The sequence below is a fragment of the Abramis brama genome (assembly GCF_963993115.1).
Source record: "Abramis brama genome assembly, chromosome: 16".
NCBI classification, from domain to species: domain Eukaryota; kingdom Metazoa; phylum Chordata; class Actinopteri; order Cypriniformes; family Leuciscidae; genus Abramis; species Abramis brama.
This window is the reverse complement of record NC_139978.1, coordinates 18863345-18873886: the sequence shown is the minus strand read 5'-3', so window position 1 is coordinate 18873886 and position 10542 is coordinate 18863345. Positions and strand designations below refer to the sequence as shown.

Below are 10542 nucleotides of genomic sequence, written 5' to 3'. Positions count from 1 at the left end.
CAAACATAAGGATCTTAAAATCAACTCTAAACTTAATGGGAAGCCAGTGAAGGGATGCCAACAGGAGAAATATGATCCCTCTTTCTAGACCCAGTCAAAAGTCTTGCAGCTGTATTTTGAACAATTTGTAAACGAGATAGTGAAGATTGAGGAAGACCACAATAAAGAGAGTTGCAATAGTCTAATCGTGATGTTACAAATGCATGAATTGCAACTTCTAAATCTTTGCTTGAAAGAAGGTTCTTCAACTTTGCAATAGATCTTAAATGGAAAAAGCTTCCTCTAATAACCGCACTAATTTGTTTATCAAAAAATTGTGAAGAGTCAAAGATCACTCCAAGGTTTTTGATTTGTTTGCATACATTTGTTGAGAGAGGACCTAACTGGGCTTTCAGAGCAGGAGAGGAATCTGCCGGACAACCCAGAATTAAAACCTCTGTTTTATCCTCATTTAGCTGCAGAAAATTATTTGTCATCCACCTCTTGATATCATCTACACATTCCAATAACACATCAAATGAAGCACTGGTGTCAAGCCTTACTGGAAGGTAAAGCTGAGAATCATCTGCATAACAGTGATATGAAATGTTGTACTTTTGGCGCAGATGACGAGGAACAATTTCCTAAATTTACAGAAAAAGTCCTCTTTTCGAGGTAGGAAGCAAACCATTTTAATACAGTGCCCTTGACACCTACCATATATTCTAGCCGTTCAAGAAGAATGTTGTGGTCAATGGTATCAAATGCAGCGCTCAGGTCTAACAAAACCATCACAACACAAGAGCCTGAATATAGAGCAAGCAAGATATCATTTGTAACCCTCAACAGAGCTGACTCAGTGCTATGTAATGATCTAAAGCCAGATTGGAACATGTCCAAAATATTAAAAGAATTCAAATAAAACTGGAAAATAAAGGGAACGCAGCAAAAGTTTACGATTATACTGCTGTGGTATCATGGTAAAGATCAATTTTAACCACTGATTCTTCACATGCTCGTCCTTGGGCAGTGAAAAAAAATGGCTTTACCTCCACATTGTAGAGCACAGTGTCTTCTCGACATGATGCTATCCAGTATCCACAGGAATCAGCTGCAGGTTTGAGGGCGTTCAAGTTTTCCCTAGTGTCTGCGCACAATATGCTAATGTTTTGTCTTGACATTACAACAAAACGGCTTATGACTCAAACGATTCATTTAATTGACTCACAGTGTAATCTTTCATATCACAGTCACCAGTTTATTTATTTTTATTTTGCAAGATAATTTATTTGTCACAAGTACGCCAGCAACAAATCATGTGTCATTATAGGTATGTTGCTATAAACATTAATTTTACTAACTTGCTGTTGCTTTGCCATGAGAAGCTGGTTGACATGAAAGATAAAAATGTTTCTGAACGTCATGTGACTGGGTTTATATTAAGTGAAAACTTCAATAGGCCTACAGTTAGGCCTATTTGAAAATATAACATTTCAATACAGTTGATACACCCACATGCTGTACACCCAGAAGCTTGTACATCTCCATAGTTTGAGCAAACTGCAGTACATTGTTGTAGTCACCAAAAAGGTTGGAGATGCAAATCATGAAGTTAAACTTGAAAGTCTCTCTTGCCACCTTATTTCGAATTGCCAGATACTCCATCTTGGGGTCAACTGAATCTTTCTTGTCAGTTGTTATGAGGACGTGTGTTGAATTGTGCATGTGTTTACCTTTACAAATCACATCTGAGGCACCATACGGAAAGCTAAAATGGTCAGTGTGTATCTGGACATCTGCCTGAACAGTTCTGCAGACATGTTCAGTGCTGCAGTAAACACAGTAAAGTGGCTGAAGACTGTTTCTGTTGATTATGCTGATGACTCGAATGACCCTGTCCAGTCTGTGGTCGATAAAGGCAGACACCATTAAATGCTTTGAGCCATTGATGGGCGTTATCGAATTTGAAGCCTCCAGGATTTTTTGTTTATTATTTGTTGGAGAAGCTCTTATTGTTGGAGGAGTGTAGTGTATGTAATTTGTAGGACTGTCCATGCACACCAAAACCAGCATGCCAAAAACAATGACAATAAATGATAGTGAAAGAAGTGCCTTAAATATGTCTTTTTCCATCTGTAGAAAAAAGCAAAGAAATTTGTCAAAAACAATGCAAAATGTTAAAAACAAACAAACAAACAAAAACTCTTAGGTTACTGCTAATTTGCAGGAGGAGAATCAAAATGGGGCGTCAATGAAGCAACATCCATTTTAAGTTTTATTTTCACCAAAAATGACCATATTGTTCATTTCATAGGTGCATCAGACTGGTTTCTTAACTTAAATACATAAAGAATATGAATAAACAAAGGTATAAAGACATGTACGTGTTTTCTTGTTGAATTCAACTCTCTTATTTCATCCCTCAGACTAATAAACAACAAAAAAGCACAACATTTATAATGCGACAATTTAAAAATGAAATTAAAGCTTGGGATTTCACTTCTTTTTTTTTCATGGGTCATCAAACTGGATTTTCATGTTCAAACACAACTGAACTAACCACTCTTATGAGATAAAAGTATGTAGTGTATGTCATAGTCTTGCACTATCAACAATAAACAAGTACAACAAAAAAGATCTCACATAAAACAACTGAAGACTGATGATAAACAATAAAGAATAACTTTCTGAAGACACTGTTCTCTCATTATGGATTCTACAATGGTTTATGTCATTGTTACTTCTACTGAAGGCTATTCAAGAGGAAGGAATGCATTTTTTTTTTTTTGAAGAAGAAGAAGAAAAAAGAAAGACATTTTGATCATTTCGAGTTAAAAAATGTGTAGGTGGCTTAACTGTCTGTAAACTATAGTAAAAAAATGTAGAGCATTTTTGTTGTCATGTGACAAGGAAACCAAGAGGCTGAGAAGAAAGACAAGTTTTGTACAGATCATAGCACCCTGGAAATCCAGAGTTCTCGCGAAACCACAAGTTGAATTTGCTCAGCAAGTTTAGATTTAGGAATTCAACTCTAACTCAAGTATTTTTTACTTGATGGTAAATGTCACATTTAGCTTCATTAATTTTTTTTTTATAAAAAACTGTCTAAACGTTGGTTTAAAAAAATGCACAAAACCAAAATGAATACAAACACCAAATTGTTGTGGCAAAAATGTCTTGAACATCATCACTGCGTAAGAGACACTGAGTCAGATTGTCTTTTAAAGTAATTTATTCTCTTGCTAGAGAAGGTCAGTCAGTCATACAGACATTCAGAGCCTGCCTGCCTGCAGAGTGTAAGACAAGGAGGAGGAGCTGTGCGACATCTTGTATATTCTTTACCAAGGTCTCCTTCAGCTGTTGCTTTTCCTAGTAGTTCTCTATGAGGAACACCCCAACATTGGGATGAGCAGACTGAAGATCCTCCATAAGAGATGGTAAATTGGTGTGTTTGTACGGCATGATGATCTCATCAATATCGTTCAGGAGAACGTACCTGGATTGATACATGTGCCTGTAAATGCACTCGTTGAGTGTTACTAACTGACCATAATAATGGACATCGCCCTTGTGCTTCTTGATGTTCCAGCCTGAGGACGGGTGTAGAAACTTGTCGATAGGCCATGAAACAATCTCCAATATCCCCTCTGTTTCATAATGTTTTAAGAGCTTTTCCGGGTCTGGACCACATATCGTTTTATAGATGACCACATGCTGTACACCCAGAAGCTTGTACATCTCCATAGTTTGAGCAAACTGCAGTACATTGTTGTAGTCACCAAAAAGGTTGGAGATGTACAAGCTTCTGGGTGTACAGCATGTGGTCATCTATAAAACGATATGTGGTCCAGACCTGGAAAAGCTCTTAAAACATTATGAAACAGAGGGGACATTGGAGATTGTTTCATGGCCTGACCACATGCTGTACACCCAGAAGCTTGTACATCTCCATAGATTGAGCAAACTGCAGTACATTGTTGTAGTCACCAAAAAGGAGATGCAAATCGTGAAGTTAAACTTGAAAGTCTCTCTTGCCACCTTATTTCGAATTGCCAGATACTCCATCTTGGGGTCAACTGAATCTTTCTTGTCAGTTGTTATGAGGACGTGTGTTGAATTGTGCATGTGTTTACCTTTACAAATCACATCTGAGGCACCATACGGAAAGCTAAAATGGTCTGTGTGTATCTGGACATCTGCCTGAACAGTTCTGCAGTCAATGAAGCAACATTTAAGTTTTATTTTCACCAAAAATGACCATATTGTTCATTTCATAGGTGCATCAGACTGGTTTCTTAACTTAAAGGGGCATTCCACCCATAGGAACATTGTTTTTTATTGAAAGTGGGTCATGTAGTCGAAATGTAAAATCAATTTTGAATTTGGTGCCTTCGTGACCGAGGAAAGACAAAAAATAACTTCAGGACGCATTTGTATGAAAGACAACAACTCCCACAATGCACCACATTGCACAGCTCCGCAAGCCACTCCCACTAATCCAGAACAGCGCATATCTGCATATAAGAGAAATCACTCTTCCGTCTACAAGGCTAGCTACCACCAGAGCTTGAAATTCATTTCACACAAAATGTCTAGTTAGTTGGCAAACTCATTAGTGCATTACTCCTCGTTTTTATTTCTTTCGAAAAGGTGAATTATTGCATGGTACCGGGATGTTCAGTCAGAACATATGCGGTGCGAAACTAGGATAGTTCACAACACAAACGTCCGTGTCCTCGTCTGATTCAGAGATTTCGTCCAGGCGAAATTGTCATCGTTGAAATTCTTTGCCGCAGACGGACTCTATCTCTGTGTTCGTAGTTGCATAGTGAGATCACCGGCGCCACCAGTCCACCCTAACTCGAGCCAGTATGGGCTCCTCGTCCGCGGCAGGCAGGTCTTCTGCCTCGGCTGCTCTTCGCTATAATGCGGCTTGTAAAGGTAGCCACAAACACCTGATTCAAGCATCAGACTTCCGAAATCCTCTTCTTCTATATCATATTGAGTACTCTCCTCCACTCCGCTAACTTTACATCTGTCTCCACAGCGCCTGTTAGCTTAGCTTCAAACAAGATGGAGGATATTGCTTTCAGTTTCAGAGAGTAAAGTCCCACCCACTGATCTGTAATAGGTCTGTAGCGTGAGCGGGTCCCGCCCCTGGGAAAGATTGGAGAGATGAGGAACTAGTGCTTGTAGTCTCAACAGAAATCTACGGTGGCCGAGAGAGCTCAACGCGCTGCAACTGAAGAAAACACATGCAAATAGAAAAAACACCCGCAAATTAAGAAAACATCTTCATCAGTTTCACAACACATGTGTGCTCCAAATACTCACAACACAACCAAATACAGAAACGCGCTGCAAAAGTTCACAACACAACCAAATACAGAAACGCGCTGCAAAAGTTCACAACACAAACAAATACAGAAACGCGCTGCAAATAGGACAGAACACAACGGAAATGTTTCCGGTGAACCCAATAAGTGACGGACGGACGGCTGGGACGTGCTTTTTGCTTGTGAGCTTTACCTATGCCCTACTCTCTTAAAAGGGCAGACGGCAGAGCCCTTGAATTGGGCACTTTGGAGGGAGCGGGGCACTTGTGTGCCATTATGTTGATGAAGGGAGCAACGAAAGACAACGTAATTTCCTCATTATTTTCACCTGGGATGTTCCCATGACAACGCAGCGCGTGTCCATCAGCTGAATAGCTGTTCTTACAATATAGTATTATAAATATAGTATTATTGCTGTTAACATAACTGTTGCAAATAAATATACATTTTATACAACAAAGTTTTTAAAATATGCGTTATATCTGTGTGTGAGTGTCTCAACTTTAAAACTTGCCGTCTCATATTTGGACCCTAGCTGCATTCTAACATTTCTTATGAAACTTATTTTAACATAACATGACAAAATGTGTACAATGAAACTGATGTATAGATTAATGTCTTTCCCTCATGTTCTTTTTCTCTATCTTTATTTATTTATTTATTTTAGTCTTCAGCTCATTGTTCTTTTTAGTATTCTTATGACATTGAACATATTGTAAATACATTTTGTATATTGTATACAAAGTTGTATGTCATAAACGTGTCATCTCTATGTTTTGCAAAAAATATTAAATAATAATAAAAGTAGACAGCTGTAAGCACGTCCTAGCCGGGTGCGTCACTTATTGGGTTCCCCGGAAACATTTCCGTTGTGTTCTGTTCTATTTGCAGCGCGTTTCTGTATTTGTTTGTGTTGTGAACTTTTGCAGCGCGTTTCTGTATTCCGTATTATGTTTTCTTAATTTGCAGGTGTTTTTCTATTTGCATGTGTTTTCTTCAGTTGCAGCGCGTTGAGCTCTCTCGGCCACCGTAGAAATCCCCCCCTCTTACACTTCCTCCGACAATGACGCAAAATGACGTTTTTTGCATCATTGTGGGAGGAAGTGTAAGAGGTAAATAACGGATTTCTCCCGTCTCAGGGGAAAATGAGAGAGTGTTGCACGACCATTCAATAGTATGACTGGGTTTCTAACAATGCAAAGCTTAGTGCAAATGGGTGGAGTGTCCCTTTAAATACACAAATAATATGAATAAACAAAGGTATAAAGACATGCACATGTTTCCTTGTTGAATTCAAGTCTCTTATTTCATCCCTCAGACTAATAAACAACAAAAAAAGCACAACATTTATGATGATTTATGACAACTTAAAGATTAAAATAAAAGCTTGGGATTTCACTTCTTTTCTTTTCATGGGTCATCAAACCGGATTTTCATGTTCAAACACAACTGAACTAACCACTCTTATGAGATAAAAGTATAGTGTACGTCATGGTCTTGCACTATCAGCAATAAACAAGTACAACAAAAAAAATCTTGCATAAAACAACTGATGAAGACTGATGATAAACAACAAAGAATAACTTCCTGAAGACACTGTTATCTCATTATGGATTCTACAGTGGTTTATGTCATTGTTACTTCTACTGAAGGCTATTCAAGAGGTAGGAATTATTATTTTTTATTTTCTTGAAGAAAAAAAGAAAGAAATTTTGATCATTTCGAGTTAAAAAATGTGTAGGTGGTTTGCAAAAAATATATAAAGCATTTTTGTTGTCATGTGACAAGAAAACCACAAGGCTGAGAAGACAGACAAGTTTTGTACAGATCCTTGTACCTTTTGTACCCTGGAAATCCTTAATAATCATCTCAAAATTCAACTCTAACTCAAGTATTTTTTTACTTGATGGTGAATGTCACATTTTTATGGAAGCCCGTTTCCGCCACATTGAGTAAAAAAAATAAAGATTCTTTAAGTCATAATAATGAGAAACTTTCTCATAATTATGACTTAACATCTCGAAATAATGGGAAACTTTCTCATAATAATGAGAAACTTTCTCGTAATAATGACTTAACATCTCGTAATAATGAGAAACTTTCTCATAATAATGACTTAACATCTCATAATAATGAGAAACTTTCTCGTAATAACGACTTATTTTCTCGTACTTCTACGCATGCGCAAAGCAGCGGAGCAGAAGGGCATGCCACGCTATATAGAGACATCCCCTGGTTAAAGCCGTGTAAATGCATCACAGCAAACATGGCACGCTCTGCAGTGAATAACATTATAAATGATCAGTATATGAGATGGGCTTCCATACTAGATAGTCTTTTATTCATTTGTAATATTAATTTGTATTTTTGTGTATGAACAAGTAGCAACACAGAAGGGTGATCCATGGATTTCAAATAGATGGAGGAATGATAAGACAGCACACCTTTCCAAATCTGTTTAAGAACACTTCATCTGGAAATCTGTGTAAGGGTCCGTTCATACAGAATGCGCTTTTTCATTGCTTTTCTAGGCATAGGCTCGCTCTTTTGCAGCGTCTCGCGCATGACACGGCGTTCTAAAAACGCGGCCCACGGCGTTCTCGACCTTGCGTTTTCCCCCATTCCACTGCCCACTTATGTTTAAATGTCCCCAAAGTCATAAACATCTTAAAGGTGATTTGATATCTTCCAGATGAACCTGCACATCAAATATCCTAGAAGCATCTGCAAAACACGTGTTATATTAACACACATACCCATATATTTTATGAAGATGCTACACTTAAACTTGACGAATAAATGTAATATTCCAACTTTAATCTGATAGTTTTGTAAATTCATGTAACAATTTCCATCGTGTGCACAAGCAGCCGTGTTTCGTTACCATGGTAACCGTCCTGCTTCTGCATTCCACTTTCACACCTTATCGTGCGCATGGAAAAGTATGGAAGATATAGACCTTTTCAGAATGTTTGTAAACAATAGTATGGAGCTTAAAATATGACAATATGATTTGAATTTGAATTGTGTAAATTTGAATTATTTACAAGTGAAATCTAACAAAATTGAATTTTAGGTGGTAGTTTAAATAGTTCTGAATTTGATTTTTTTTAAACGAATATTGACCATTTGAAATTTAACAAATTGAAATGTTTTTATGGCTGAATTTTATAGACATGTATTTTCAAACAGCTAGTTTTTTTGTTCTGAATTCGTACCAAGAAGGCTATTCTCTGTATTTTGGTTCATTTTTGGTGAGCGCCAGAAAGATCTAAAGAGACTGAGACACGCTAAAGCAGCGCATCATGTTGTTTTATTTATTTTTCAATGACATGATATTTTGTAGTCATTTTGAATGTACACAAATAAAAATATACATTTTACTGTTTCGGATGATGTCATATTATCTGTATGACTATAAATAACAGAGTATTAAGTTATTTCCCAGCAGTGGAACAAATCCAAGTGATGGCGCTCGCGCATCGCGCTCTCATACAACATAGTAGGCTATCAGTTCTGGCATTGCTTCATATCGCAGACTGTTCATTATCAAAATGAAACACAGTCAACCAAACATATAAAAAGTTATTCTGCCTAATTTAATTGGTCTGTTGTACAATATAAAGGGCAAGCTGTGCCGCACACAGTCCTACTTGTTATTCCAAACATTTCCCTTGCTGTGAAGACGCTGATTTAGCCTATACGTGTATTTTGGGACTCGACTGAAGTATGTATGAAGTACTGTTGAGTACCCAGAACAGTGGAGGCTGGCTGACTCTAACAACTGTGGGGTTTTGGTTTGTACAGTAAGTTAAATAAATGCTTTTATTTATTTATTTTATTTTATTTTTATCTACATTACTTTAACAACTGTGTTTATTGCATTAGATGGCAGAAATGGAGGTGAGGGACAAATGGACTTCTATGAAAAACGAGGTGATACAGGGAGACGATCTGTGGCATCTGAGAAGATATCACGCATCATCAATGGCAACATATGCTGTTCAGCATATGACATATAAAAGGTATGTGTAAAATGTGTGTCCTCATTCATATAAATCAACTTAAAAGTTTAATAAATCAAGTAGATCGATGATTTTTAAAATATAGGACAGTCGAGGAGGTGAAAAAAAAAGGTATTTGTTCTGTTGTCAGTGATACTGAAATTCAGGTACATATAAGACTTTACAAAATTTAAAATGGCTAGATATTGTTTGCTATACTAAATATTTTTTTCAGGAGTTGTTTCAAGGAATTGTGAAAGGCTCGGTGAAACCCACGTGGAACAAATGGTGGCAAATGAAGACTGGGAAAATGGCAAAACCTAAGAGCTTTCATCCAGCCTTGTCAGCACATGTTGAGGAACTTCTAGGACACATCAACAACATTGTGTTTGAGCAAAAGAAGGACATAAAGCTTGAACATATCAACCTTTTAATGTGTGAATTGATTCCTGAGGTAAGCATTTTATGGGATCGTGTTGGTACAAATAAGTACTTGAATTTTTTATATCACCAAAAAAACACATCATTTTCTCACCCTGGTATCATTTGATAATATGTTGGGAGAAACTGATGGCTGATTTTTATATGTTTTGGTGAACTAACTCATTAAACTAACTCATTAAGTAATTACTTTTTTTTAAATCTTTTGTTGTACAGATCAGCCTCATAATACTGAGACGAACGGAAGGTTTCAGTCACTTTTGGGCTGATATATCTTATCTTGTGGAGTGTGTCATTAAAATAGCCTTTTAATGTCACAACATCCCAGGTTCAACGAGCTAACTGCGTCTGCTGCGTTGCACCTTTGGGCTTACATACCAAAGCAAAAACAGTGAGTGATGTTCCATAGCACTAAAGACTGCAAGTGTACAGTTGCACGTGACGTGTTGAAGCATGTTTGTGTGTTTTTGCAGAGTTCCCTCAAGCCAGTCCATCCATGACACACAGGTTCAACGAGCTAACTGCGTCTGCTGCGTTGCACCTTCAGGCTTGCATACCAAAGCAAAAACAGTGAGTGAGGTTCCATAGCACTAAAGACTGTGCAAGTGTACAGTTGCACGTGACGTGTTGCAGCATGTTTGTGTGTTTTTGCAGAGTTCCCTCAAGTCAGTCCATGACACCTAGTCCAGCCTCCTCACCTACCAGGTCACGACCCCACCATCTAAAGGGGAAATTGACTGACTGCATCATCTAGGCCTTAGGATGGTTCCACAAAGAATTGA

General features: G+C 37.6%; 1 protein-coding gene and 1 long non-coding RNA gene across 2 annotated transcripts; one reads left to right on the top strand and one right to left on the bottom strand.

The window, feature by feature from the left end:
• Positions 1-3236: 3236 nt before the first annotated feature.
• LOC311098515 (uncharacterized protein) lies at positions 3237-6808 on the bottom strand (the record flags this gene model as incomplete). The annotated part of the gene is made up of 3 exons (XM_084138749.1): positions 3237-3807; positions 3967-4189; positions 6804-6808. The coding sequence occupies 3 exons, from the start codon at positions 6806-6808 to the stop codon at positions 3349-3351; spliced, it is 687 nt and encodes a 228-aa protein (XP_083994875.1). The 3' UTR covers positions 3237-3348.
• Positions 6809-9055: 2247 nt separating this feature from the next.
• LOC311066629 lies at positions 9056-10267 on the top strand. Its single transcript, XR_014603116.1, has 4 exons — positions 9056-9121; positions 9204-9773; positions 9977-10151; positions 10234-10267. It is a non-coding gene; the product is annotated as an uncharacterized lncRNA (long non-coding RNA).
• Positions 10268-10542: the final 275 nt, after the last annotated feature.